At 65.7% G+C, this 12,502-nt stretch overlaps 2 protein-coding genes across 4 annotated transcripts in view; one reads left to right on the plus strand and one right to left on the minus strand.

Moving 5' to 3' along the window:
- The first annotated feature begins 952 nt into the window (after nucleotides 1–952).
- On the plus strand, nucleotides 953–7,038 carry ADRM1 (ADRM1 26S proteasome ubiquitin receptor). Of its 2 annotated transcripts, none has more exons than XM_066384330.1 (10): nucleotides 953–1,031; nucleotides 1,779–1,992; nucleotides 2,564–2,680; nucleotides 4,595–4,718; nucleotides 4,950–5,036; nucleotides 5,590–5,671; nucleotides 5,849–6,081; nucleotides 6,285–6,442; nucleotides 6,556–6,658; nucleotides 6,804–7,038. In XM_066384330.1, the coding sequence occupies exons 2-10, from the start codon at nucleotides 1,780–1,782 to the stop codon at nucleotides 6,908–6,910; spliced, it is 1,224 nt and encodes a 407-aa protein (XP_066240427.1). In that variant the 5' UTR covers nucleotides 953–1,031; nucleotide 1,779; the 3' UTR covers nucleotides 6,911–7,038. The 2 variants fall into 2 exon arrangements, with proteins under 2 accessions (XP_066240427.1, XP_066240428.1); XM_066384331.1 differs by having other exon boundaries at nucleotides 5,849–5,970.
- A 1,070-nt stretch (nucleotides 7,039–8,108) lies between these two features.
- The window catches only part of LAMA5 (laminin subunit alpha 5), a 49,047-nt gene continuing 44,653 nt past the window's right edge, over nucleotides 8,109–12,502 (minus strand). For both annotated transcript variants that reach the window (XM_066384332.1, XM_066384334.1), the window contains exons 66-80: nucleotides 12,164–12,286; nucleotides 11,917–12,065; nucleotides 11,681–11,813; nucleotides 11,425–11,568; nucleotides 11,098–11,228; nucleotides 10,816–10,983; nucleotides 10,375–10,519; nucleotides 10,110–10,255; nucleotides 9,850–10,042; nucleotides 9,611–9,769; nucleotides 9,349–9,511; nucleotides 9,087–9,226; nucleotides 8,915–9,008; nucleotides 8,614–8,733; nucleotides 8,109–8,485 (exon numbers count right to left, since the gene is read on the minus strand). In XM_066384332.1, the coding sequence (XP_066240429.1) occupies nucleotides 8,349–8,485; nucleotides 8,614–8,733; nucleotides 8,915–9,008; nucleotides 9,087–9,226; nucleotides 9,349–9,511; nucleotides 9,611–9,769; nucleotides 9,850–10,042; nucleotides 10,110–10,255; nucleotides 10,375–10,519; nucleotides 10,816–10,983; nucleotides 11,098–11,228; nucleotides 11,425–11,568; nucleotides 11,681–11,813; nucleotides 11,917–12,065; nucleotides 12,164–12,286 (2,145 nt within the window). In that variant the 3' untranslated portion in view covers nucleotides 8,109–8,348. The remainder of the gene's footprint in view (nucleotides 8,486–8,613; nucleotides 8,734–8,914; nucleotides 9,009–9,086; nucleotides 9,227–9,348; nucleotides 9,512–9,610; nucleotides 9,770–9,849; nucleotides 10,043–10,109; nucleotides 10,256–10,374; nucleotides 10,520–10,815; nucleotides 10,984–11,097; nucleotides 11,229–11,424; nucleotides 11,569–11,680; nucleotides 11,814–11,916; nucleotides 12,066–12,163; nucleotides 12,287–12,502) is intronic.

Raw genomic sequence — 12,502 nt, forward strand, 5'->3', positions numbered from 1 at the left:
AAAGGCCAAAAGCACCTTCTGCGGATGCACAGACAGTAAGTCACGGAGCAGCAGGTGGAGCCAGCAGGGGCGCGGCTGGAGACCACAGTAAGGTGACCAACTTTCTCACAATGAAAAGGAGGACAAAAATAAATGGAAGAAAACAATACCGTCAATAAAAGAAACATTTGATTCATTGCAACAAGAATGCACTGTAATATGATCAATGCATAATAAAAACATTTGTAACACTTTATATTGTCATTATGCTTACATGCCTATTAATTTTTAGTAATAACTAAGAAAAAAGTACTCCTTTAGATACAAACATGTCACATCACACGCAACGGATATTTACAGATGAGTCTTCCAATAACAAAAAGGAGGACACTTTTCGAGGGAGGACGGAACTTGAAAAAGAAGGACTATACTCCCTAAAGGAGGACGATCGGTCACCTTAACGACAGGGGCAGCGGGGGACTTCAGGGAGGACAGCGGCCCCTGGCTGGTCTGGCCCCCACACGGGAGCCCTGGGAGCTGCGGCCGCGGACGGGGGACGCGGGGGGCCCGACGGTGACCGGTGCGGCTGGGGCACCGCGGGCCACGCGCCGAGTCCGGGCTGCGCTCCGACATCGCCGGGAGGACGCGACGCCTTCCTCCGCGTCCTCAGTCCCTTGTCCCCGTGACTCTCTCCCCTACGTCCCGGGACCTGGCGCCCCGCCCCGCCCTTCCGGCCGTCGCCGCCAGGGGCCGCCGCCGCACCCCTATGACACAGCAACAATAGGGGACGCTCTGGCCCGAGGGCCGTCGGCCCGCGCTTCCGCCGGAAAAGAGCTCCCGGCGTGGGGGCGGGCCGGGGTGGACGATGGACAGCCTTTCTCGCCAATCGCGCGCGGGTCAGGGTCAACCTCGCGTCTGATGGGGTCCAATCGGCGGCGAGAGCGGCGGGTGGGGCGGGGCGAGCGGGGGCTTCCGGCGGGGTCCGGCAGGCGCCGAGGAGGAAGAGCGAACCCGGACTGCGCCTCTCGGCTGAGTCTCCCCGCACGGACCAGGTGAGTGGGGCGGCCGGGGGCGGGGACGGGCACGGGGGCAGCGGGGGCGGGCCCTGCACCGTGGGGGGCCCCTCAGGCCGGGCGCCGGGTCCGCGGAGCTCAGCGGGGCTGGAGTTCGGGACAGAGGGGCCCGCGGGCGGAAGGCACCGGGGGGCCTGGGACCCGGGGTCCGAGAGCGGGGCCGGCGCTCCCGGGGGGCCGGGGGACCGTGCGCGGGGCCGGGGAGAGGCCTCTCGGGGGCCCTCGGACTCCGGGCCGCCCCGCGCGGAGCCGAGGGCGTGGGGCCGTCAGGTGCGCGGACGGGGGTGGGCCGCCCGCCGGGCCGGTTTGTGTTTGGGGCGGCACACCTGCCGCCCGGGCCCGTGTCTGGCGGAGATCGCGCCTGAGCCCACAGTCCTGCGTCCCGTCCGAGGACGGCGCTGTTTCCGCTCAGCCGAGCGTGAGGCCCCCGGGGGGCCGCAGACTGAGAACCAAGTTTACAGCAAGCGCAGGGAGCGGGCCCGCGTGGGTGCGGGGCCCCCGTGGGTGCGCGCGCGATCCCGCTCCCCGGGAAACGTGAGAAGCCGCGCGCCGGCCCCGCTGCTCCGGCCCCGCAGGCCCCGACCACCCCCGCCCCCCGGTTCCGAGCAGGTGTCGGGCGGCTTTCGGGCTCTCCGGACGCCCGGCCCCCGGGGGGTCAGCGAGCGGGGCGCTTTCCCTGGACCGGAGCCGGGAGTTGACCGGTCTGCCCGCCCGCCTCGCTTTCAGGATGACGACTTCAGGCGCTCTGTTTCCAAGCCTGGTGCCAGGCTCCCGTGGGTCCTCCAACAAGTATCTGGTGGAGTTCCGGGCAGGAAAGATGTCGTTAAAAGGGACGACCGTCACCCCAGATAAAAGGAAAGGGCTCGTGTACATCCAGCAGACGGATGACTCCCTCATTCACTTCTGCTGGAAGGACAGGACGTCGGGGAATGTGGAAGACGTGAGTGTCCGCGGCTCCTCCTCCCGAGGCCGCACCGGAGCTGCTGCTGGGCTTGCCCTCTGGGGGACAGCGCGGTGGTCCAGCCCCAGTGGCCTTGGAGGGTGTGGGCTGGTGCTGTAGGGTTGCCAGTCTGCTGCCCTAGGCCCATGGGTCTTCGCAGTCCCCCCAGTTGTCTAGGTTTCTCTCCTGACTGTATGCTTTGCACTCTGAGGATGAGGTGCTCAGAGTCTGAGTAGCCGGGTAAAAGTCCAGATCTGTCCCAGCCCACCAGACAGCTTTTTCCACCAGTCCTACCCAGTGTTCTTGGTCAGTTCAGGAGTAGGTCAGAGTTCCCAAAGTGTTTCTATTAAAACGTCCTTCAGGAGTGGGAAGCCCATGTCCTCTGCCCCTGGCCCACACCTCCCTGGCGGGGTGCCCCTGACCTGTCTCATCCACCTTGCAGAGACCTGGGCCCTCTGCTCCCCGCCCCACACTGAGACCTGGGGTCCGGTGTGTCTTCCTGGATGGTTCTGGGACACCGTGATGGGATCCCGTGGTGCTGACGGCCCCCCCCCCCCCCGTGGCTCTGCAGGATTTGATCATCTTCCCTGACGACTGTGAGTTCAAGCGCGTGCCGCAGTGCCCCAGCGGCAGGGTCTATGTGCTCAAGTTCAAGGCCGGGTCCAAGCGGCTCTTCTTCTGGATGCAGGTGCGGGGAGGCTTTGTGTACATTTTGTCCTGAAACGAGGTTAGACACCTCACCGTGTGGTGGAACTGGCTGTCGCAGCCAGCTGGTGCTGGCCTAACGTGCGCCTGTGGAGCCTCAGGATGCCACGTGCCCTTGGGTGCGGGGTGTGGAGGGGCTGCTTTCAGAGTCGGGCACTTGTGGCTGGGCCCTGCGTGCCTCCCAGGTGTAGAATTCCTTGGCAGACAGATGGTGGTTTCCAGGCTAGGCCCCGTCTCAGTGTTTCGGAGGGAACGTGGTTCTGGTTGCTGGTCTCCCAGTGCCCCCACGAGGGTCACGAGGACCCCACCCCCGGGCAGAAGCAGGGTTGACCGCGTGTAGTCTCTGCTGTACGGTTTGCAGAAATGCAGTGTCCTTGCCAAGTTTTTCGGAGCCCTGCCTTCCCCCAGTGGGGTCAGTGCACCAGGCTCCCTCATGCCCACAGCTGTGGGTGCCTTTCTGTCAAACCAGCCTGGGCTGTGCTTTCTGCCGGCAGCTGGCCACTGGCTGTGTCAGATCCTGGCTACAGTGTGGTGAAGAGTGCCCTTGTGTCAGGCACTAGCGTGTGAGGGTGGTCTGTGTGTCTGTGGGCGTGGCTTGCGCGTGCATTGTGTGCGTGTGTGTGCGTGAGCATGCGTGCACGTGTGTGTGTGTGTGCGTGCGTGTGTGTGTGTGTGTGTGCGTGCGTGTGCAGTTGTGACAGGTGTCGCCCTGTCCTCTCCCGGGGCAGACCCTGCCGCCGGCCCCCAGCACTTTCTGCAGCTGGCAGGAAAGGGTTTCCTCTTGGGGCCCAACTGTTCGCCTCTGCCCAGCGGGGCTTCCCTGCAGGCTCAGCGGGGGGCTGAGGTTCGCCGTTGGGGTCGAGCTTGTTCCTCCAGTTTTGCCAAGAAGTCTTGTCAGATGTTCACCACCCACTGGCCTTGCTCTTCTTCCCAGTTTTGCTCATTTGATGGTTCCCCTCCCTTTGTATCTGTCCCAGCACATGCTCGGTGACTGTTGGACAGATGAGTCTTGGGGCGGCTAGGCACTGACAGGGTGACACTGCCTGATGACTGCCAACACACCCGGGCGGCCCGGGGCAGGCGGACCTCCGGGCGGTGCTGTGATAGAGATGGAGGGCACACTGGGCGGTGCTGTGATAGAGATGGAGGGCACACTGGGCGGTGCTGTGATAGAGATGGAGGGCACACTGGGCGGTGCTGTGATAGAGATGGAGGGCACACCTGCATGGCCCGGGCCAGGAGGACCTCCGGGCGGTGCTGTGATAGAGATGGAGGGCACACTGGGCGGTGCTGTGATAGAGATGGAGGGCACACCTGCATGGCCCGGGCCAGGAGGACCTCCGGGCGGTGCTGTGATAGAGATGGAGGGCACACCTGCACGGCCCGGGCCAGGAGGACCTCCGGGCGGTGCTGTGATAGAGATGGAGGGCACACTGGGCGGTGCTGTGATAGAGATGGAGGGCACACTGGGCGGTGCTGTGATAGAGATGGAGGGCACACTGGGCGGGGCTGTGATAGAGATGGAGGGCACACTGGGCGGTGCTGTGATAGAGATGGAGGGCACACTGGGCGGGGCTGTGATAGAGATGGAGGGCACACTGGGCGGGGCTGTGATAGAGATGGAGGGCACACTGGGCGGGGCTGTGATAGAGATGGAGGGAGGGTTTGTGGGTTTGAGGGCCGGGCGACGTGTGGGGTCCTGCAGGGGGGCCTCGTCCCGGTGTGGGGAGTGCTCTGAGTGCTTTTGTCCGTCTATGGGACTGCTGCGTTCCCTCCGTGCTGCTGTGTGATCGTGGGCAGGGGACTTGACCTGTCAGAGCCTCAGGTCCCTCCGCTGTAAGCCAGGGCGGTGGTGGGCAGGCCGCTCAGCTGCGGCTGTGGTCCTCACCTCCAACAGGAGCCCAAGACAGACCAGGACGAGGAGCACTGCCGGAAAGTGAACGAGTACCTGAACAACCCTCCGATGCCCGGGGCGCTGGGGACCAGCGGGAGTGGAGGCCACGAGCTGTCTGCACTGGGCGGTAGGCGCAGGCCCGCTGTCCAGGTGGAGACACGGAGTCCGACTTAGAGGCCCCCTCGCCATTCCTGAGTCAGCCCCCCACCCCCTTCCCCACGTGGAGGGACGGCCCAGGGCCCCCCCGCCTGGCTGGCTGGGTCAGGCGGCACTCAGGGTGGGCCCCCGGGCAGTGCAGCTCCTCCTGGGGGGCGGGCCGCCAGCCGCAGGCCCCAGCCTGAGCACCCCTGTCTTGCAGGTGAGGGGGGCCTGCAGAGCCTGCTGGGGAACATGAGCCACAGCCAGCTCATGCAGCTCATCGGGCCCGCCGGCCTCGGAGGACTGGGTAACGTGCGCCTGCACCCTGGGGCTTTCCTCCTAAGTCCCCGCCTCCCGCTGGGGCCCTTCTGTGTTCTAGTCTGTCCCCTTAAGCTCCTAGCTGGCTCTGAGGTCTCTGTGAGTGTGTCCCCCACCCCACCGCCCGCCACTGTCCCTGAGGGGGGGCACATGCCTTCTGCTTTGAGTGAGCTGGGTGTTTGAGGCCCTCCAGGGCCCCAGGCAGGCCCCACTGTGACCCGGAGCTGGGCTGCTGAGGACGTGTGCTCCGTGCCTGCCGCCCAGCCACCACCTGGGGGTTGGGGGTGTCTCTTGGACAGCCAGGCAGCACTTGCTTCTTTCTCCTGGGTTTGTACTGCTGCTGCCCTGATCCTGAGTAACAGGCGGGACGGAGGCCATCGGGCTTCACAGAGCTGGCTTCCAGAGCCCTGGGTCTGGGCACCACTGCCCAGCTCGCCTCCCCTTGGCCTTCCGCTGGAGTGCCGGGCCTCTCTGCTCCTTTGGTGGGGCAGGGGGCCCTCCAGGGGGTGCAGAATCTGAGCGTGCCCCTTGCTCTCTCGTAGGTGGGCTGGGGGCCCTGACTGGGCCAGGCCTGGCCAGCTTACTGGGGAGTGGAGGGCCTCCGGCCAGCAGCTCTTCATCCAGGTGAGCCTTGCCCCCGCCCACACTGCACTCCTTGGTGTCACCGGGAGTTCCCATCCTCGAGGGGACTGGACTTCGGAGATCCAGATCAAACGAGGGTTTGGGGAGCGTCTGGGGAGCGTCCTTTCATGGACAGGGGTGGTGTGGGCGCCCGTGGCTCCAGCTTCTCTGCTCCTCCAGCTCCCGGAGCCAGTCGGCCGCGGTCACGCCGTCCTCCACCACCTCTTCCGCCCGCGCCACCCCTGCCCCTTCTGCTCCGGCAGCTGCCGCGGCCACCAGCCCGAGCCCGGCGCCCAGTTCAGGTAATGGAGCCAGCACGGCAGCCAGCCCAGCCCAGCCCATCCAGCTGAGCGACCTCCAGAGCATCCTAGCCACTATGAACGTGCCGGCCGGGCCGGGAGGCGGCCAGCAAGGTAACGTGGGCTCGGCTCCGGGGGTGAAGGTGCCTGCTGCCCCTGCCCGCTCGCACTGGCCCCAGGCATGGCCACGCTGCCGCCCTGCACGTGTGTCGCTCTGCCCTCGTCTCCACGCCATGGCTAGCATGTCACGGCTGTGTCCCCCTCCAGTGGGTGTCAGGGCCGGCCTGATGCCCCGGATGCATGTGCTTGCACCCTAGTTGACCTGGCCAGTGTCCTGACGCCCGAGATCATGGCCCCCATCCTGGCCAACGCGGACGTCCAGGAGCGCCTGCTGCCCTACCTGCCCTCCGGGGAGTCTCTCCCACAGACCGCAGACGAGATCCAGAACACGCTGACCTCCCCCCAGTTCCAGCAGGTAACGCCACGCGCCCAGCCCGTGGTGACGCTGCCGGGAGTGGCTCTGGGCCGTGCCCCGGGGCCCCCACCCCCACCCTTGCTCAGAGGCGCCTGGCTTTTCCTTCCTTGCAGGCTTTGGGCATGTTCAGTGCGGCCTTGGCCTCGGGACAGCTGGGTCCCCTCATGTGCCAGTTTGGGCTCCCCGCGGAGGCTGTGGAGGCTGCAAACAAGGGTGGTGAGTACCTGCTCCTCCACCCGCAGCCATGGCGGGACCTGCTTCCCTCCTGCAGTCAAAGGGAGGCCTCCCCACAGCCTCGTGTCCGCCCTGGCAGGCCGGGGCTCAGGACAGCGGCCTCACGGCTGTCCATGCGTTGTTGCAGATGTGGAAGCATTTGCCAAAGCAATGCAGAACAGCGCCAGGCCGGAGCAGAAGGAGGGTGATGGGAAGGACAAGAAGGACGAAGAGGAGGACATGAGCTTAGATTAAGTTATTTGCTGTCTCGACGGGGCGGGGTTCTCGGCTGTGCGCACGAGCAGTGCATTGTGGTCCGTCGCACGCCCTCTACCTCTGTTCCAACTTGCTAATAAATAAAATTCTTTTCTTTTATCTGTCAACTCTCATTTTTCTGACCCAGGAGGTGCTGTGATGGCCTGTCCCCTGTGGGCTGGGCGCTCTGTCCCAGGAGGTGCTGTGAGGGCCTGTCCCCTGTGGGCTGGGCGCTCTGTCCCAGGAGGTGCTGTGAGGGCCTGTCCCCTGTGGGCTGGGCGCTCTGTCCCAGGAGGTGCTGTGAGGGCCTGTCCCCTGTGGGCTGGGCGCTGTGACCCGGGAGGTGCTGTGAGGGCCTGTCCCCTGTGGGCTGGGCGCTCTGTCCCAGGAGGTGCTGTGAGGGCCTGTCCCCTGTGGGCTGGGCGCTGTGACCCGGGAGGTGCTGTGAGGGCCTGTCCCCTGTGGGCTGGGCGCTCTGTCCCAGGAGGTGCTGTGAGGGGCTGTCCCCTGTGGGCTGGGCGCTCTGTCCCGGGAGGTGCTGTGAGGGCCTGTCCCCTGTGGGCTGGGCGCTCTGTCCCAGGAGGTGCTGTGAGGGCCTGTCCCCTGTGGGCTGGGCGCTCTGTCCCAGGAGGTGCTGTGAGGGCCTGTCCCCTGTGGGCTGTCCCCTGTGGGCTGGGCGCTGTGACCCGGGAGGTGCTGTGAGGGCCTGTCCCCTGTGGGCTGGGCGCTGTGACCCGGGAGGTGCTGTGAGGGCCTGTCCCCTGTGGGCTGGGCGCTCTGTCCCAGGAGGTGCTGTGAGGGCCTGTCCCCTGTGGGCTGGGCGCTGTGACCCGGGAGGTGCTGTGAGGGCCTGTCCCCTGTGGGCTGGGCGCTGTGACCCGGGAGGTGCTGTGAGGGCCTGTCCCCTGTGGGCTGGGCGCTCTGTCCCAGGAGGTGCTGTGAGGGCCTGTCCCCTGTGGGCTGTCCCCTGTGGGCTGGACCTCGGGCAGTGCTGGGCGCTCTGATTGGGGAGATGTGCCCGTCACAGTCACATGGTTTTCCTCTTTGAACTTAAAGTCAACAGTCAGATAAGCTCCTTCTTAATTTTTGTTTTAAGAGAAGGGACCAGTGATTTATACTCAAACTATTAAACTATGAAAAACTGGTGGAAGGAAAAATCACAATTATAAAAGATAAAAGGTATAAAAACCCCATTTTATTTTACCCTTTCATTTAAAAAGTCAGACATAACTTAAACATTTCCAGGAGTGAGGTTGCCCACGGCAGGTAGAGTCTAGATAAGGCCACACACACCCATCTCAGACTGGCCAAGGGGGCATCAGGATGCTGTTTGGTGCCGGCGCTCCTGAGAGGTGGCAACACCCTGCCCGCCCAGGCCGCGTGCCCACGGACTCGGTGTGGCCGTCCTGCAGGACTAGGGTCCCAGAGGGTGGCTGTGCTATGTGGCTGGACAGCTGCTCCCCACTGCCCCCTGGACACCCGCAGAGTGAGGCAAGGTGACAAAGGACCGGTTCACATTGAGATACCTCATGCAGCCATGGTAGCCTGGGGGCCCGGCCTGGGCGTCCTGGGGTTCTGGGGTGCCAGGGAAGACGAAGGGAGACGGGTTGGAGCACCGACTGCCTTCCAACTGGCGTCCCACCACGGGAGGGTGGGACAAGAGCAGGGAGACCCTCCCACTCCCGGGTCGAGGTCACACTCACCGGGCAGGCCTCCCAGGTGCAGAGGCATCGGGGTGCTGTCTGAGGCCTCCAGCACGGGACCCAGGGTCTGGTTGCTCTGGTGGTCCACCTTCAGCCAGAGGGTGTTCCCACGTTTGGTCACTGTAGGGCACAGGCTCCTTGTGGCTGGGCTTGGGGGGGCCCTCTCACCAGCCGCAGGGCTGGGGGCTCTGCCACACTGGTCTCTGTCACTGTCCTCCCAAGGCCTTCCTGGTCTCTGCTTTGCAGAAACGGGTGGGGCCTGGTGGGCGTGTCTGGTCATGGGGGAGGGGGCCCAGCTCACCTTCGAGTTGGTGCCACTGCCCATCACACAGCGCCCGCGAGAGCGTCACCAGCGTGAAGAACTTGCCGGCACCATCGTCTGCCCACAGCAGGACCTGGGGTGGGGGGCAGGCGTCAGGATGGCTCTGCCAACCCCAACTCAGCCCTTGGGTCACAGCGCCCACCCAACTAACCTGCTTCTCCAGCAGCTGCAGCTGTAGGTAGGGGGGTGCCTGGGGTTGAGGCCGCCCCAGGTGGAAGATGAGTCCTGTGGCCCTCCGGGGCCGCACCTCCAGGGTGAGGCTCACGCTGGGCAAGGCGGTCCCCACGGTGTCTGCGGGGAGGCACTGTGAGGGGCGAAGGGCCCCGCCCAGGCCCCAGGCCCTTCCTCCCTGGGCATGGCTCCCACCCCACAAGCCCAGGGCAGGTGTGGGGAGTGGGGCACAGCAGACAGACCTAGAGTGACCGCTCCCCTGCTGCCAGCAAAGAACAGGCCCTTCTCCAGGGGCCCTGACAAGCACGGTGTGACCCCCACTGTGCGGCTGGGTTTTGTCAGGGGCGACCCGTCCAGCCTCAACCTCTTCACACAACCGCCGAACCAGGAGCTGCTGACGAAGGACTGTGGGGACACAGAGAAGGGGACGTGGGGTCAGGTCCCGGGGGATGGTGAGCTGGGCTGGGGACCAGGTAGGGGAGGCTGGGGCGAAGCGGTTCTCACCGGGAGCTTGGGGCCGTCAGCAGGAAGACCACCCACAAAGAGAGTGTGGGGCTGGGGGCCCTCCACCCCCTGGTGCTGCTGGTCCGGCTCCTCCAGGCTCCACACCGAGACTCGGTCCATCGTCAGCTGGATCCGAGCCTTCTCCCATCGCACGAGCACCTGGGGCAGCAAGAGGGACATCAGGGTGGGGGCTCCCAGGGCCCCGTCTCCGTCCGTCCCTTCTCTCCTCAGTCCCTCACCTCGTGCCACTGGTTAGCCCGCAGACGCTGGCGGCTCTGAACGCGGAGCTCAGGCCCGGGGCCGTGTGTCTGCGCCACGATGTATCTGTGGCTCAGGAAGACAGCCAGGGAGGGGCTGCCTGCCGTCCGGGGCACAGCCAGGAGCAGCAGTCCCCTCCGGGTGCGAGGGCTGACCAGCATCGACAGGTGGGACCTAGAAGCAGGGTGGACATTAGCTGGGGATGGCCCCTCTGCGCCCATCCCGCCTGGTCAGGCCTTACCAGTGTCTAGGGGATGCTGGGATGCCTGTAAACTCCAGGTAACTGGACAGGGGACCCCCAAACTGGTAGGCATCTTGGTCGACCTTGAGGGGCCTGGGCAGTGTGCAGGAAGGGTCCTCGCTGGGCTGCCGGCTGTACCGGGAGGTCTGTGGGTTTAGATGGGACGTAAGGGTGCTTGGAGGCCATCTTCTGCCCACCCCAGCTCCGCCCGCCCCAGCTCCGCCCGCCCCAGCTCCGCCCGCCCCACAATACCCCCAGTGCCCACCCTCTGAGCCACTCTGGCCTGTAGTCCTAGAGGCGCAGGGGTCTCCGCTGGTGTCTGGGTGTCTGGGGCCCAGGCACAGCCTGAGCTCACGTTGACGCCGCCTTCACTCCGCTGCAGGTCAAACACACGCTGGGGCCCCACCAGCCTGTGCAGGGCAGGGGAGGACGGTCAGCAGCCGGAGGCCCCCGGGCGGTGGGGTCAGCAGCCGGAGGCCCCCGGGCGGTGGGGCCAGCAGCCGGAGGCCCCCGGGCGGTGGGGCCAGCAGCCGGAGGCCCCCGGGCGGTGGGGTCAGCAGCCGGAGGCCCCCGGGCGGTGGGGCCAGCAGCCGAAGGCCCCCGGGCAGTGGGGCCAGCAGCCGGAGGCCCCCGGGCGGTGGGGTCAGCAGCCGGAGGCCCCCGGGCGGTGGGGTCAGCAGCCACCCCCCGACCCTGCTCAGCTCACCGCTGCACAAAGACGTTGCTCATACAGCCAGTGAAGTTCCGGAAGCTGCTGGGCTCAGGGAAGCCTCCCAGGAAGAGCTGGGGGGGCTCCCCGGGCTGGGGCTGGGGCCTGGGCGGCCGCCGGTGGGACTTTGTCTGCTGTAGCTGATCGTCCACATAGAGCCAGACCCTGTAGAGAGAACAGTGTCTCTTCACCCTGCCCCCCCCTCACATGCACCAGGTTGCCCTCAAAGTCCCCCACGGGACCCCCACTCAGCTACAGCCCACCCTGTTCCAGGCTCACCCAGTGGCATTGCTGTAGAAAGTGACGTAATGAGGGACACCATCAGCAAAGCGTTCTGGCGTTTTCACCTCGGTCTTCACAAACCGGAGCGTCACATGGCCCTGCTGCAGGGACACTTCGCATGGCCCATCCTGGGGACAGTGGTCAGGTCAGCAGGCCAAGCCAGGGGCTCGGACTTGAACTCCCTCCAACCCCACAGGCCTTCACACCGCTGCTGCAGGAGATCAGACTCCGGGGAGGGCTGGAGGGAGGTCAGATCCAGGGCGGGACAGACTGTCAGACGTGGGGAGCAAGCCAGCAGGTCAGACGAGGTTGGGTGGGGCTCACCTGGGACGCTCTGTGGTAGAGCAGACCGCTGTCCTGGGTGCTGCGGAAGCCGAAGCCGGAGTACACGCTGCTGGTGAGGGGCGCCACGTCCGGGAGCGCCACGGGCAGGAAGCCATGGCCGTGGAAAGTCAAGGCCCGTCCCACCTGAGGAGGTCACAGCGAGGACTCCAGCAGGCTGGCTGGAGAGGGGGCTGCTGGCTGGGGCGTGCAGGAGTGTGTGTGTGTGTGTGTGTGTGTGTGGTAGGGGTGTGCTCACCAGCAGGTCTGCGGTGCAGCCGGCGCTGATGCCCGTGGTGTTCAGCCGCTTGAGATCCACATACTTGCCCAGAGCTTTGATGCCCTTGACGCAACCGCGCACTGAGCCTCCGGAGGGAAAAAGCTGCCGCAGGCTGCGGCACAAGCAGTATTGGGACACCCGCATTGGGGAGGGAGGGAGGGCGTGGCTGAGACAGTCTGGGCCCCACCCCTCATGCCTGCCCCGCAGGTGCTCACCTCGGGGGTAGCTGGTCCGGTGGCGCACCCCCCAGGTAGTAGGCTTCGGCCTGGTCCAGTACGTTCTCCTGCTCCACGCTGAACACGGTGGCCCTCTCCACGCGCACCAGCACGCGCTTGCGGTTGCCCCCCAGCAGGAACACCTGGATCTGGACGCCAAGACATGGGTGGGGGGGAGGGGCTTTAGGGTCTGTGGTGTTCCTGCTGGCCAGCCTCGTCCGTCTCAACCCTTCCTCTCCATCCTTACAGCCTTGCTGGCCGCGGTCAGGGGCGGCGGGGGCTGCAGCGGGACTGCTTCCTTCAGGCCCTCGCCAAAGTCGTAGAGGAGCAGGAGACGACCACCCAACACCGCCAGGCACAGGAACTGGCCCTGCGGGCGTGGGCGCGGTCAGCACGATGGGCGGAGCCTAGGAGGCGGGGCTTATACCATGGGTGGGGTTGTAAAGGCGGGGCCAGCGCTGTGGGCGGGGCCATAGAGGGCGGGGCTTACAGTGTGGAAGTGGAGCCCGGGAGCGTAGGGCCTGCCCTATAGGTGGGACCAGCTCAGGGGGTGGGACTTTGGGAGGAGCCAGCTTGGGGCGGGGCC

Source organism: Saccopteryx leptura, chromosome 5 (genome assembly GCF_036850995.1).
Source record: "Saccopteryx leptura isolate mSacLep1 chromosome 5, mSacLep1_pri_phased_curated, whole genome shotgun sequence".
Lineage (NCBI taxonomy): Eukaryota > Metazoa > Chordata > Mammalia > Chiroptera > Emballonuridae > Saccopteryx > Saccopteryx leptura.